The sequence below is a fragment of the Perca fluviatilis genome, chromosome 15 (genome assembly GCF_010015445.1).
Source record: "Perca fluviatilis chromosome 15, GENO_Pfluv_1.0, whole genome shotgun sequence".
NCBI classification, from domain to species: domain Eukaryota; kingdom Metazoa; phylum Chordata; class Actinopteri; order Perciformes; family Percidae; genus Perca; species Perca fluviatilis.
In genome coordinates this window covers 2,560,749-2,575,981 of record NC_053126.1, presented here as the reverse complement: position 1 = coordinate 2,575,981, position 15,233 = coordinate 2,560,749, and the positions used below count along the sequence as shown (strand labels likewise).

The 15,233-nt window shown below is 43.4% G+C and overlaps 1 protein-coding gene across 2 annotated transcripts in view; it reads right to left on the bottom strand.

Annotated features, from left to right (window-relative positions):
* Window positions 1–15,233, bottom strand: part of wu:fb95e10 (cell surface glycoprotein 1) — a 60,584-nt gene that overhangs the window by 5,317 nt on the left and 40,034 nt on the right. For both annotated transcript variants that reach the window (XM_039824508.1, XM_039824509.1), the window contains exons 4-7: window positions 8,426–8,652; window positions 4,755–6,079; window positions 3,176–3,586; window positions 356–733 (exon numbers count right to left, since the gene is read on the bottom strand). In XM_039824508.1, the coding sequence (XP_039680442.1) occupies window positions 356–733; window positions 3,176–3,586; window positions 4,755–6,079; window positions 8,426–8,652 (2,341 nt within the window). The remainder of the gene's footprint in view (window positions 1–355; window positions 734–3,175; window positions 3,587–4,754; window positions 6,080–8,425; window positions 8,653–15,233) is intronic.

The following is a 15,233-nucleotide window of genomic DNA, read 5'->3' as shown; positions in this document are numbered from 1 at the left end:
CATAAACACTGTTTTACTATACCTTGTGAAATGACAGATTGGGTAGGGTACAGAAGAACAAAACTCTCTTATATGCACTTTTTTTAAATTTTAAATTTTAAATTTAAATTTTTATCTCTACCTTTATTCGTTAGTAGTTTTTTTTCCGGTTTTACATGGTATGCTTTAACTGTGTTTTTCTGTAACGAATATTTTATACATACAGATTAATAATTGTAATTTTACATTCACTGTTGTAGAAAAAATTAATGAGCACTGATTTGACTAATTCATTATCTGTACAATACTCTGTAGCTCAGTAAAAAAATAAAAAAAAATAAAAATTAATTAAATTAAATTAATTGCACAGCCCTACCTCGTCGTGTGCCGACTCGCGCTCTGACTGAGGAGCGAAGGAAGGCGCGCCGGCGTCCAAGCGTGCCAGGGCGGGAGACAGGATGGGCGTCTCGGACTCGGCCGCGCCGTGGTCAGAGACTGGGCTGGGGGAGGAGGCCGCCGCGGTGGCGAGCGGCGAGGCCGGTTGAGCCCAGGGGTCACAGAAGGGGTTGGTCTGGTCCCAGGAGGAGGCAAGGGGGGCGCAGGGCTGAGGACCGGCGCGGTTTAGGTTGTCTAAACGCTCCTCCTCGTTGAAGTCGTCGTCGTCTACGTTCCCGGCGCTCTCGGTCACTCCTTCGCTGTGCATCTCTACGTCTTCGTCTTCGTCGTCTTCGTATCGCTCCCGCTGCTGGAACACCTGGCGAATGGTAGAACGTTAGACGGGACTCTGGTACACTAGCCTGGTCCTACCAGACTCTGGTCCAGACTAGCCTGGTCCTACCAGACTCTGGTCCATTAGCCTGGTCCTACCAGACTCTGGTACACTAGCCTGGTCCTACCAGACTCTGGTCCAGACTAGCCTGGTCCTACCAGACTCTGGTCCATTAGCCTGGTCCTACCAGACTCTGGTACACTAGCCTGGTCCTACCAGACTCTGGTCCAGACTAGCCTGGTCCTACCAGACTCTGGTCCATTAGCCTGGTCCTACCAGACTCTGGTACACTAGCCTGGTCCTATCAGACTCTGGTCCACTAGCCTGGTCCTACCAGACTCTGGTCCATTAGCCTGGTCCTACCAGACTCTGGTACACTAGCCTGGTCCTACCAGACTCTGGTCCATTAGCCCCTAACATTCTCTTCCTCTTTAATTTAAAAAACTCTTTTTTCCTTCTCTTTTCTCTATTCTCTTTTTTCTTCTTTAAACTCTTCTTAACTTTACTTTTCTAATAAAATTTTTTTTACCTTCTTATTCTTAAATATTTTTTTTAACTTTCTCATTCTATAAAATTATACTTTATCTAATTCATTCTAAACAATACTATTTTTTCTTACTATTCTTTACTCTTTAAAACTTTTTTTACAAAACTCTACTCACTTCTCCTATTTTATCCATATTATATTAAACTAAAATATTCTACACTACCCTATCTAAAATAAACATTTTTCTTATTTTTTTTTATTATTTTATTTTTTTATAAATTACTCTTTTTTTTTTATACTCTTAAACTCTACCCAATCTCTCTTAAAACTAGCTTTTTTTTTACCATACTCTCTTATCATACTTGTCTTCTTCCTACACTCCTCTTCTCCTCTCTCAGCTTCCTACAAACAACTCTTTTACTACTCTCTACCTCACACACTCTTTTTCTCTAATCTAATCCCTCTTTTCTACTTTTTTCTCTTCTATCCTCTCTCTCTCTTCCCTACCTTCCTCTACTCTACTCCTCTTATTCCACAAAACACTAATACAACCTTTTCTTACTAAAATTTTTAAACATACCTCTTTCAAACCACACTATTATAAAATAACTCTACTACAAACACCCACATAAACTAACACACTCTCACCCCACTCTCAAACAAACCACCCCTTACTCCTCCCACTCTACAACACTCTCCTCCCCCCCCCCAACTCAGAAACACGAACCTGGTCCCACACACACCCGAACACCCCTCCCCGTCGCCTCCGAACACTCGGGGGGAAAAACAGGGGGGGCCCACACACACGTGGGATAGTAGCCTGGTCCTACCAGACTCTGGGATGAGCTTTCACACTAGAGCCCGACCGATATATCAGGCAGCGATTAGGCATTTTCCAAACTATCGGTATCGGCATTTATAACAGCCGATAAATGAATATTTAAAAAATAAAATAAAAACGGACGAAACCCCCTTCAACAATGTTCTGAGTGTTGGTGTTGCAGAGTTTGTCCACCAGAGGGCGCTCTACAACCTCCCTGTTGGAAACACTCTGATTTTTGTTGTTGTTATTGTGTTGTGTTGTGACTGATGATGTCACACAGACGACCAGCGATGTGTGGTCAGAACAGCTTATGTTGACATGTCATAGTAGGAAAAGCACAGGTGTATTCTAGGGCTGCTCCCTCTTAGTCGATTAGTCGACTAATCGGTCGTTTTGGTCTTAGTCAACTTAGATCTCTTTAGTCCATTAGTCATGTCTGATGCTGTTTTTCATGCTGAATGACTTATTTCCAAGAAACGTAAGAGCACATCTCTGGTAAACACAAGAATTAAAGTGGTGCTTTTAGCATGACTCTTTGCAGAGAAACTCAGATTTACAGATCTGTGGATTAAATCAACTAATCGATTAGTCGATACAACTGAATGAGTGTTATAGTCGACTAAGAAGTTCTTCAATCGAGCACAGCCCTAGTGTATTCAAACCCATTACTGATGGCTGCATTCCACTTAGGAGAGACCCTGGTATTAAACCATTACTGATGGCTGCATTCCACTTAGGAGAGACCCTGGTATTAAACCATTACTGATGGCTGCATTCCACTTAGGAGAGGTCCTGGTATTAAACCATTACTGATGGCTGCATTCCACTTAGGAGAGGTCCTGGTATTAAACCATTACTGATGGCTGCATTCCACTTAGGAGAGGTCCTGGTATTAAACCATTACTGATGGCTGCATTCCACTTAGGAGAGGTCCTGGTATTGTGCATGCTGACTCACTGAAATATCTTACTGGGACACTTGATGGAACTGAGCAATCGTTAAGGTGATCAATCTCAGCTGTGCTTTTCCTACTATGACAAGTCAACATGTCTGCTGTGAAGAAGGTCCATTTCATTTTTGATTTGTCTGAAATAAATCTCCTCATTCGTTCGCTCACCTTGTGATGCTCCTCCACTCTCTCTGAACTCAGGTCCATATCGTCCACCCGCTCGTCCTCGTCTTCCTCGTCTTCCTCTTCCTCGTTGGCCAGCGTTTCCACGTTGGGCGAGCCCATGACGTTCGCGTCTCCCACGAGGGCGTCCGAGCTCTGGGTGCCCTCCAGCAGCGCCGTGTGCTGCGTGCTGCTCAGGTCCGACACACCGTGCTGCCGGCTGCTGCTGCCGCAGCTGCTCACGTCCTCCGAGTCCATGCCGGACAGCTGGTCGTCGCCGTGCCAACCTGCCGAGCCGCCGAAGGCCCTGGCCTGGAGCTCCTCGGAGGGCTGAGACGTGCTCATGTCGGTGGCGAAGGACAGCGGCTGGTGGCCTAGCCTCCTCTGCTCCTCGTCTTCGTAGTCCTCGTCATAGGGCTGGGCGATACGGAGAAAATCAGATATCGCGATATTCTTGTCCTAACACCTCGATGTTGATGTTGTGGCGATGTTCTAGGGTTTACAATTGCCAGGGTTCATACGCATTTTAACCAATACTTTTCCATGACTTTTTGGTAAATTTCCATGACTGTGTGTTCCAGAAAATGTCAGTCGACATTATACAGTAAGAATACTAATCTGTGTTAAAGTTTTAGCCTCAGTAACTATAAAATTAATGATAATGTCTGTGGTTCATAGTGGTATTCGTAATATCGCTCCCCGAATACAACGTTGAGGTTAAGACGTGATGTGAAAATACATTTGTTGAAGCCATTTCTATGGAAGTGATAATATTTTGAGTTTATTTTGTAAGATCTGAGAAAACCTGTGTTGCAAATGGAACGAAGAAATTGCTATGTACACAGTTGACCAGTGAGCTAGAATAATGTAATGTGATTGGCTGTTAGTATAAAAGAAATAGAACCGTGCGAAACAGCCAGAAGCCACTGGACTTTGGAGCAACACAGTCTTTTGACCTACACAGAACCACAGTTAATTTGTAAGAAAAGTAAAGATCCTAAGTTTGTTATACTTTATGTTTTGAAATTCATAAGTAAACAGTCAAAAGAAGCTTTGGATTCAAGACTTGTATTTACTGACGTTTTGTGTTGAGTACAAAGGAACTTTGAGGTCCTAGGCTAGTGAGTCAGCTTGCGGCACTCACTACATTTATTAATGACATATTATGCTGTTAAAAAAAATTCCATGACTTTTCCAAAACTTTCTGGGTCTTTTTAGGTTTCCAAAACCTTTCCAGGCCTGGAATTTGCATTTTTCAAATTCCCTAACTTTTCCAGGTTTCTTTAAAAAACGTATGAACCCTGAATTGGTGCTTTAACAAAACATCTTCACAATGAGATTTTAGATAAATAATCTTCAGTAAGGTAGATATAATAACTAAGTGGGTAAAGGTACAAATAATATAACAGCTAGAACAGTCTGGTAAAGATCAGAAAATGAGACCACTTTACTGTAATGTAGCCTTTAAAACCAGAAAAAGACACTTAAGACATTTATGATATTATGATATCCAAAATCTAAGACATCAGATATCTAGTCTCATATCACCATATCGATAGAATATCGATATATTGCCCAGCCCTACCTCGTCATCGTGGTCCTCGTTTATCTCTTCGTCAGCCTTCTCCACGGCCTCCTCTTTCTCCTTTTCGTGCGGGGACATCAGGTCCCTTGGGGGGAAATCGTGAGGATGTGTCATCATGTTATAGGCCTCTGCAGATGGAGCTGTGGAGGCAGGCATACACAAGTTATCCTTCTCTTCTTCTTCTTCTTCTTCTTCTTCTTCGTCCTCCTCCTCTTCCTCCTCCCTGGTCTTCTGAGCCTCAAACTGGTTTTTCTTCTCCGTTTCCTCTTCGGTGTCGAAGTTTATCGCGTTGACGAGGCTCTGGGGAGCAAAGTCAGACAGGTTCCTGTCTCTGACGGGGGAAACTGGGCCCTGTGGAGAGCAAGGAGGAGACATGACCGTAGTTCCCAGGGAGTCCCTGGCAGAGTCCTGGAACGTGAAGAGGTCCAGCTGAGCCGACAGCTGAGCGCTGGACTCGTCTTCATACACTGGTTCAGCTCCGAGATCAGGATCCGCTGATGACTGAGACAGCGGCTCTGGGAGAGGCTCGGGAGATGTTTCTCGTAGTTGGTCTGGACTTGGTTCCCGAACAGGCTCTGGAGTTAGTTCCCGTACAGGTTCTGGTGTCGGTTCCCGAACAGGCTCTGGAGTTAGTTCCCGAACAGGCTCTGGAGTTAGTTCCCGAACAGGCTCTGGAGTTAGTTCCCGTACAGGTTCTGGTGTCGGTTCCCGAACAGGCTCTGGAGTTAGTTCCCGTACAGGTTCTGGAGTTAGTTCCCGTACAGGTTCTGGTGTTAGTTCCCGAACAGGCTCTGGTGTTAGTTCCAACACTGGTTCTGGTGTGGGGTCTGAAGTTTTCTCTTGGACTGCTTCTGTCTGGCTGGAGATCAGTTCTGGTGCATCATCTGCAGCGGATTTCTCCACAGCTTCTGGTTCTGGTTCTGGTACCTCTGGTCCGGCGATGGTAGCTGCTGCAGTAGCGATGGCCGCCGCGGTAGCTACAGCAGCAGCTATTTCCTTTCCTGCTTCTGCAACATTTTCAGCTTTGGGGCCACGTTTCACTGGAGTTGGGGTGCTGCTGCCCACAGTTTTCTTGGGGGTGGAGGCCTTGGCTGAAGCTGTTTTGGAGCCAGGGGTCTTGGAAGGTGTGGGCTTACTGTCTGTTTTGGAGCGGGTGGGTGTCTTTGTATCTGCAGCCTTACTCGCAGCAGGCTTTTTGGAGGCAACGTCTGATTTTGAGGCTGATTTGGGGGTGTCAGGTTTTGCCGACTTCATTGCAGCGGAAGGGCGAGTAAGGGGGGAATCTGCAGGCTTTTTGGATGCTGAAGTGGCTGGTTTGGTAACATCTGGGAGGGGGGAAACACAGCACACGGAATGATTAAACAGGGCAGCCCTAGGGTTCTCCAAGTTAAATTTAAAGGACAATTCCAGCGCAAAATGAACCTAGGGGTTAAGGCTGATTACCTTATAACGCTAGTCGTCGGGGCAGAAGGTAAAGTAAAAAGAAATCTGTATTTCTACACCACTAACAAGGCTCAAATATCACCTCCACCTTGCCCCCCCCTCCTCTCTCCTCCTCAATAGCTACAGACACAGAAATGGCACATCCTAAGGAAAGCTCATTGTGGGACTGGCTCTAGTGGCTGTAATTCTGCACCAAGGCTGAATTTCGGGAAAGAGACTTCAGATACAGTATTAGGGGACCATTAAGGTCTATATAAAAGAGACTTCAGATACAGTATTAGGGGACCACTAAGGTCTATATAAAAGAGACTTCAGATACAGTATTAGGTGACCACTAAGGTCTATATAAAAGAGACTTCAGATACAGTATTAGGGGACCACTAAGGTCTATATATAAGAGACTTCAGATACAGTATTAGGGGACCACTAAGGCCTATATAAAAGAGACTTCAGATACAGTATTAGGGGACCATTAAGGTCTATATAAAAGAGACTTCAGATACAGTATTAGGGCACCACTAGGGTCTATATAAAAGAGACTTCAGATACAGTATTAGGGCACCACTAGGGTCTATATAAAAGAGACTTCAGATACAGTATTAGGGGACCACTAAGGTCTATATAAAAGAGACTTCAGATACAGTATTAGGGCACCACTAGGGTCTATATAAAAGAGACTTCAGATACAGTATTAGGGGACCACTAAGGTCTATATAAAAGAGACTTCAGATACAGTATTAGGGGACCACTAAGGTCTATATAAAAGAGACTTCAGATACAGTATTAGGGGACCACTAAGGTCTATATAAAAGAGACTTCAGATACAGTATTAGGGGACCACTAAGGTCTATATAAAAGAGACTTCAGATACAGTATTAGGGGACCACTAAGGTCTATATAAAAGAGACTTCAGATACAGTATTAGGGGACCACTAAGGTCTATATAAAAGAGACTTCAGATACAGTATTAGGGGACCACTAAAGTCTATATAAAAGAGACTTCAGATACAGTATTAGGGGACCACTAAGGTCTATATAAAAGCATCCAAAGAGCATCATGTCATGGGACCTTTAATAATTCACACAAAAAGCAATTCAATATGGTTTGTAATATTCTGCAGTTATATGGTGCTCTATTATTTCTAGTCATTCGATTAACTTTATGGTTATTATAAGTGCCATGGCTCATCATACCAACTGCTATAATTGTTATGAATCATATCATGTATTTCTGTATCAGTGCCTCTGTGTCCCGACCGGCAGTGGGCAGATGGCCGCCCACTTAGAGCCGGGGCCTGTTTCCTCGCCACTGTCGCACCAAATGCTTCCTCGTGGGTTATTGTTGGGTCTATGTAAATCTGTAAAGTGTCCTGAGATAACTCCTGTTTGAATTATTTAAATTAAAGTGCTCATATTATGCTCATTTTAAGGTTCATAATTGTATTTAGAGGTTGTATCAGAATAGGTTTTACATGGTTTAATTTTCAGAAAACATATTTTTGTCGTACTGCACATTGCTGCAGCTCCTCTTTTCACCCTGTGTGTTGAGCTCTCCGTTTTACCTACAGAGTGAGACATCTCACTTCTGTTACATCTTTGTTGGCAGTCGCACATGCTCAGTACCGAGGTAAGGACTACTAGCCAGTCAGAAGCAGAGTATGAGGGCGTGTCCTGACAGTACCTAGGTAAGGACTACTAGCCAGTCAGAAGCAGAGTATGAGGGCGTGTCCTGACAGTACCTAGGTAAGGACTACTAGCCAGTCAGAAGCAGAGTATGAGGGCGTGTCCCTGACAGTACCTAGGTAAGGACTACTAGCCAGTCAGAAGCAGAGTATGAGGGCGTGTCCTGACAGTACCTAGGTAAGGACTACTAGCCAGTCAGAAGCAGAGTATGAGGGCGTGTCCTGACAGTACCTAGGTAAGGACTACTAGCCAGTCAGAAGCAGAGTAAAGGCTGGACTACAATAGAGCTGTTTGGAGCAGTTTGTGAACAGTGTTAAGTCCCTTTGGGGGGAACTTTGGGCTTTTTCACTTTGTAAACCTACAGTATAACATGCACAAAAAAGACATATAACACAATAGAAAGAAGAAAAAGCCAAAAAGCATAATATGAGCACTTTAAGACATTTATAATCAGAGTTCAACTATATTGTACAAAAGAAAAAAAGCATCACATATTTGCTTGCTTGTGCATCACAGCTCACAAGTCATGTTTTTATTTTTTTTACCTTTCTTCACAGGGGTTACATTTCTGGATGTTTGTGACGCTGGAGGTTTGCCACCAGATGGGGTAGTGGAGGTAAGTTTGGAGGCGGCCGGCTTGACGGAGGCGGTGTAGGGGTTTTTAGGGGCAGCAGGTTTGGCTGCAGCTGGGGAGCTCTTGGCTGCGCTGCCAGTGGGCGGCCGGGTCGCACCTGTGGCAGGACGAGATGATGGTGCCGAGCCAATTGGAGGCCTGGAGAAATAACATAAAGAAGAAGGTTGAGAAAATGCTGAGAGGCATTGCAGCAAAGATCTTGGGCAAGGGAAACAATGCCGGCTAAGTGTGCATAGTTCTGTATAAATCATGAATATCGCTCTCTGTCTTTCCTCTAGGCTTACTCATTTTGTCATTCAACGTCCCCATGAGACAGACTTATTTAAGGGAGCTCGATAATATGGTGATTTACAACATCAAAAAAGGGATAAAGATTTATTAAAGGTGACACAAGCGTTTGAGTCGTGAATCCACAGCTTGGGGCCAACATCAGGCCTTTCTCTGGCTCTTAGAATGGTTGTGACAGGGAGCAAGACTTTGTCGAGTCATTCGTTAGTCACTTCTACTGCCAGAGGATCAGAAACCGAACAAACAGAATTGCAAGACTGAAAAACAATACATGTAGGGATAAGGAGAGGAGAGGCCAGTCTTAATGAGTGCACAAGCAGCCAAGGCCTTGACCTAAATAGACTTTGACAAATGTGGCAGGAGCCCAAAATACTTAGCCCAGAGTACATGTTCACACAGGAAACCCACGATTTAACACTAGGGCTGCAACTAATGGATTATTTTCATTGTCTTTTAATCTGTAGATTGTTTAGGTAGATTTGAGAAATGGATTCGTTGTTTTGATCTATAAAATGTTAGAAAATGGTGAAAATGTGGATCAGTGTTTCCCAAAAAGCCCAAGATGACGTCCTCAAATGTCTGGTGTTGTCTTATTATCAGCTTGTTCAGTCATTTTAAGAAGTTACTGATCAGTTTTAAAGCTCGTCAGAGTCAAGCCCTCGACTTTAACGAAGAAATGCAGACCCACGAACATCGGGCGGGGCCTGTCTAACCTTTCCAAAGTCGAGGCTCCAAACCAGAGGTGGTCTTCTTTATCAGGGCGCCGCGGCTTTGGACCGACCTGCCCGAGAAAATAGGGCCTGCTTAATCACTGACTTCTTTTAAATCACTTCTTAAAACGCATTTTTATAGACTTGGTTGTATGTGATGTCATTTATCTCTTGTCTTTTTACCATATCCCCTGTTACTGTCCTTTAAAAAGGTGTCCCATCTTCTATTATTCTTTTAGGTATACGTGCAGTTTAGTGTCCCAAATGATGAGGGTCTTATTTGAGACAGGTTAGTTTGGTATTTTCCAAAAACTGAGTGTCCCAAAGCTACCATAAAGCTACCATCTGCGGGATTATGACTGAACGCTGAGTCAGAATCCCTCCCGGACGTAGCGCCTAAGTGCTTCGGTTGGTCTGGAGTAGCCCGGGCCCTCGGGTGCGGATGGAAAAGCGCTTTAGTGTTTCTAAAACGAGTTTTGAGGGGTGGGGGGATAGGCAGGGAGGCCTATCGTGATTTCTTTAGGCTACACTGTAAACTGTGGCAACTGTGTGTATTAGAACCGGGCAAACATTTGGCCTCATTTGCCACAATCGTTTCCAAAGAACGGGGTCGCCCTGCCATTTTTTCACTTGTAAATAATGCACATTTGCAAGAAAATTCCTTAATAAATGAGTTTTTGAGCGGAAAACTTCTCACTTACGCACATTAATTACCATAAAACACAGGTGGTTTAGCAGGTTCATAATTAAAGACATGGGGAATTTGGGACACTAAACTACACATATACCATTCTTTTATTATTATAATAATGTGTATATATGTGTCGATGTATTGATTTGTATGTGCTTTGGTTTCTTTTGTCAAAGCACTGTGTAAACTATTGTTTTTAAATTTTAAATAAAGTTAGATAGATTGATTGATTATAAACAGACTATGAACAAATCTATTCTGTCTTTAGTGTAGTCTGAAACAGCATCCGAGGCCCAGTTCCCTCCTCCACAGCCCGATGACAAAGTCCCCTGAGGGCCAGAGAAGTGAAGCAGTCTGGGAGGTGAGTCACGACAGGCCCCAGAGAGGCATCCCACCCCCAGTCAACCCTGCCCCTGATCTCCTGTCTCTACCCACTGCCCACAGGGGGGGTGGGGGGGGAGAGAGGACACTCAGGGTGGTATGCATCACCCGGCCTGGAAGCTGGCTTCTATTCCACTTGTGAGCGAAGTAACCTACATCGAGTAGTCCCGACAAGGCTGTGGTGTGCAATCCCCTGGGCCCACGCTACACTAACGGCCTGTTTCTAAATAAAGAACTGGAGCGAGAACTGGCAGAAAGAGAACAGGGAGGTAGTGGGAGATTGAAGATGGCTGGGGCCGTGTTAATCTTTAATACTGAAAGGAGAACAGAAATAACTTGGCTGAAAACAGTGAGCTGTGGTAAAAAGCCGACTCATTGCGTGAGGGCTATGGAGCAGTGTGTGCTTTACACAACCTGGAATATGTTGTAGTAACACGCAGGGCTGCAACTGATGATTATTTTCATCGTCGATTAATTTGTGGATTCTTTTCTGGATGAATGGATGAGTTGTTTGGTCTCTATAATGTCAGAAAGATGTGAAAAATGTGCATCAGTGTTTCCCAAAAAGCCCAAGAAGACGCCCTCAAATGTCTTGTTTTGTCCCCAACTCAAAAGATATTCAGTTTCCTGTCCCAGAGGAGAGAAGACACTAGAACAATATTCACATTTAACAAGCTGGAATCAGAGAATTTAGACTTCTTTTGTCATAAAAAATTACGATTGCTCGATTATCAAAATAGTTGCCGATTAATTTAACCCTTCTAGAGGAAACACTGTAATCTATGCAGCTCTAATTGACTGTGTAAGGGCAATACAGTAGTGTGTGCTATCCACAACCTGGAAAATGTAATGGAATACGTTTTAGTCACATGAAATAAGATCAAAGCCAGGGAGCAACAGGTGGCAACAAAGTCAGGGTGCGGTCCCGTCAGAAGTCCAAACTAGCTTTTACAGCTCATCCACAACATTTAGAATTGGCTTTGGGGCAATGTAAGGTGAGTCACTCGTACTTACTGAGGTTGTTGGATCATGTCGATGCAGTTTTACTGATCTTAAAAACCCAACAACCTCAGGTTATGGAAAAGTACTAAAATGCTAATCGATGACACATTACTGGTGCCGACTGAGTTTACTGGAAAATCAGAAAGGTTGAAAAATGCTGTTTAAAAACTTGTAAAGCCAATTTAACATAATTACGGGTCTTATTCTGGCTTGAGTCCATAAATAAAGTTAACGGGTACAGGCACGGAGAACTGAAGGCTCCGTTAGCAACGATTAGCTCCGTTATAAAGATATGGAGCGGTGGTGACAACCAGACTCTGATAAAAGGCTTTCGGGGAGCTTTCGCAGCGGTGTGGCTGGGGTCCTTCTACGGTGTTATTAGTACAGTTAATCCCATTGACAGTCCCTCCAGAAAAACGTGATTATGCGATCGCATAATTCAATGCATAATCAGCCAAAGTCTGCATATTTTATTTTATTTTTCGTTGCAAAAAAGTCACTTATATCTTAGCAGAAAGTTGAAAAATGTTGTGTTTACTTCACACAAGAGCAGCCATTTTCTCCTGTTGCCATGGGAACGTTATGAAGTGACGTAATTACGCGACGTGAACATCATTGAAAAGCAGCGTGTTGGAGGTTGAATTTGACATGGACTTTTAGTCTCTTAAGTTGGTATCCAATAAGAAAAATCTTAATATCTGATATTATCTGAAATTTCTTTGTTTAAGTGCTCCTGCTGTCTTTTATTAACGATTTTTAAAAGTCTGTCTCTTTTGTATCTTTTATTTCCCTTTTATTTTTACTTTAATATTATATTATTTGTATATATTTTTGTATCTTATTTGTTTACTTATTGTAATGAATGAATATCTGTAAACTATTTTTGGAAATTAAGTTCTAAAAAAAGCAGGTTGTTGGGGGAATCACTTTTTCTTCTCTTTTTCATCAAACTGCAGTTTGTGCAAGTTCCCGCAATTTCATTGCATAAAATTGCATAAATATCATATAGCATATTCCATCGCATTTTTTAAGAAAAACGTGCCGCATAATCAAGGATTTTTGCCCGCAACAATCACAAAAAAAGCTTTTTCTGGAAGGATAATGCATTGCAAGACCACCCGCAGCATGCTACTATTAACGTAACGATAGCCTCTGAGCCTGAAGTGCAGCGTTGACGCTGTCATGCGAGACTTCAGAAGGGGGAGGGGCTAGAGGCAGAGAGACAGCAGGGAAATGAAATGCAGCTTAACGAATACACTGCGTGTTTTAAATTAAAAAAAGAATACCGTAATGCAATATGTGGCGGCCGGTGTTGATTCTGTGGCACACCGCCACGGATTAGTCTATGTGTGGGAAACACCGGGTTATTTCTTTGGAAATGTGTTTTAAAGAGCTGCAAAGATCAATCGATTAGCTGTCAACTGTTTTGATAATCGATTAAATCGGTTTGAGTCATTTTTAATGAAAAGTAAGTCAAAATTCTCCGATTCCAGCTTGTTAAATGTGAATATTGTTCTAGTGTCTTCTCTCCTCTGGGACAGGAAAACTGAAGATCTTTGAGTCGTGGACAAAACAAGACATTTGAGGACGTTACCTTGGGCTTTTTGGGAAACACTGATCCACATTTTACACCATTTTCTGACATTTTATAGACCAAAGTACTAATCCATTAATCGAGAAAATCAATCGACAGATTAATCGACAATAAAAATAATCATTAGTTGCAGCCCTACTGTTCTTGTTGCAAAACAAAGCCCTCTCTTTATTTTGTAGTAGAGATGATGATTATTGGCTGGCACAGAGTTGAAATGTAGGCCAAAGTTACCCCAAATCCTTGGCAGAACTGCATTGCCACGGCTATGGGAAAACCTTTTTAAAGAGGCGCTATGCAGTTTTGGCCATTTCTTCGCTGTTTTCTCTCTTTTTGCTGGCAGGTTTCTCTATAGAGCCCCCCCTACAGGTTTCTCTATAGAGTCCCCCTACAGGTTTCTATATAGAGCCCCCCTACAGGTTTCTCTATAGAGCCCCCCTACAGGTTTCTCTATAGAGCTCCCCCTACAGGTTTCTCTATAGAGTCCCCCTACAGGTTTCTATATAGAGCCCCCCTACAGGTTTCTCTATAGAGCCCCCCCTACAGGTTTCTCTATAGAGTCCCCCTACAGGTTTCTATATAGAGCCCCCCTACAGGTTTCTCTATAGAGCCCCCCTACAGGTTTCTCTATAGAGCTCCCCTACAGGTTTCTCTATAGAGTCCCCCTACAGGTTTCTATATAGAGCCCCCTACAGGTTTCTCTATAGAGCCCCCCTACAGGTTTCTTAAAAGCCCCCCTACAGGTTTCTCTATAGAGTCCCCCTACAGGTTTCTCTATAGAGTCCCCCTACAGGTTTCTCTATAGAGCTCCCCTACAGGTTTCTCTATAGAGCCCCCCACAGGTTTCTCTATAGAGCCCCCCTACAGGTTTCTCTATAGAGTCCCCCTACAGGTTTCTCTATAGAGCTCCCCCTACAGGTTTCTCTATAGCGCCCTGCAGGTTTCTCTATAGAGTCCCCCTACAGGTTTCTCTATAGAGTCCCCCTACAGGGTTTCTCTATAGAGCTCCCCTACAGGTTTCTCTATAGAGCCCCCCACAGGGTTTCTCTATAGAGCCCCCTACAGGTTTCTCTATAGAGCCCCCCTACAGGTTTCTCTATAGAGCCCCCTACAGGTTTCTCTATAGAGCCCCTACAGGTTTCTCTATAGAGCCCCCCTACAGGTTTCTCTATAGAGCCCCCTACAGGTTTCTCTATAGAGCCCCCCCTACAGGTTTCTCTATAGAGCCCCCCTACAGGTTTCTCTATAGAGCTCCCCTACAGGTTTCTCTATAGAGTCCCCCTACAGGTTTCTCTATAGAGCCCCCCTACAGGTTTCTCTATAGAGCGAGACGACCACCATTCAACCCGAAAAAAGTCATATATCCATTCCAATGACTCCGAAGCTGTCCAGTTAAGGTAAATTAAGCTAAAAAAAAAAGGCTGCATAGTTCCCCTTTAACTAAGCATGAGTGTGAATCACCGCAAAAGCTCTGAGTCCTTAACTTAAATGGCTGAAGCCTTGAATGAGATGTTAAGATATTAAGCCTAAAATTGTCCACCAATGAACAAGATGTTAAAAAGGTGAAATGAGAATAAGCTCTTGGGGAAAAGATTAAGTCTGTGGCGCCTGAAGTGGCGAGTAAAAGATAAGAAAAGGATTACAGGGAAAGGGGAATGGGGAGAATGAAAAGATACAGAAGCCGGGCATTAGAGATGAAGTATGCCGAGAATAATATAATAAATTAAAAGGAAGATGGATAATCCAAAAAAGGCAGGACTACTTTAGAGAGGGCTGGAAATGAACCAGGCCACAGAGAAATATAGAAAGAGGAAAGAGGAGAGAGATAGAAACCAAAGAGATCGGACAGAGTGTGCAGATAATGTCCATCCGATTACACATTATCCTATATCAATGTCTCCTTCTTCCTTATCAAAGAAGGCAGTCTTGTGCAGAAGAAAACCGATTTAAGAGACCAGGCCGCAGTGAAATAAGTCTAGTCTTGTGTTGTCAGATCAGAAATTGTTTAACAACGCTTGGCCATGGTGGCAAAAGCCTGAACACAGCGACGCATTGA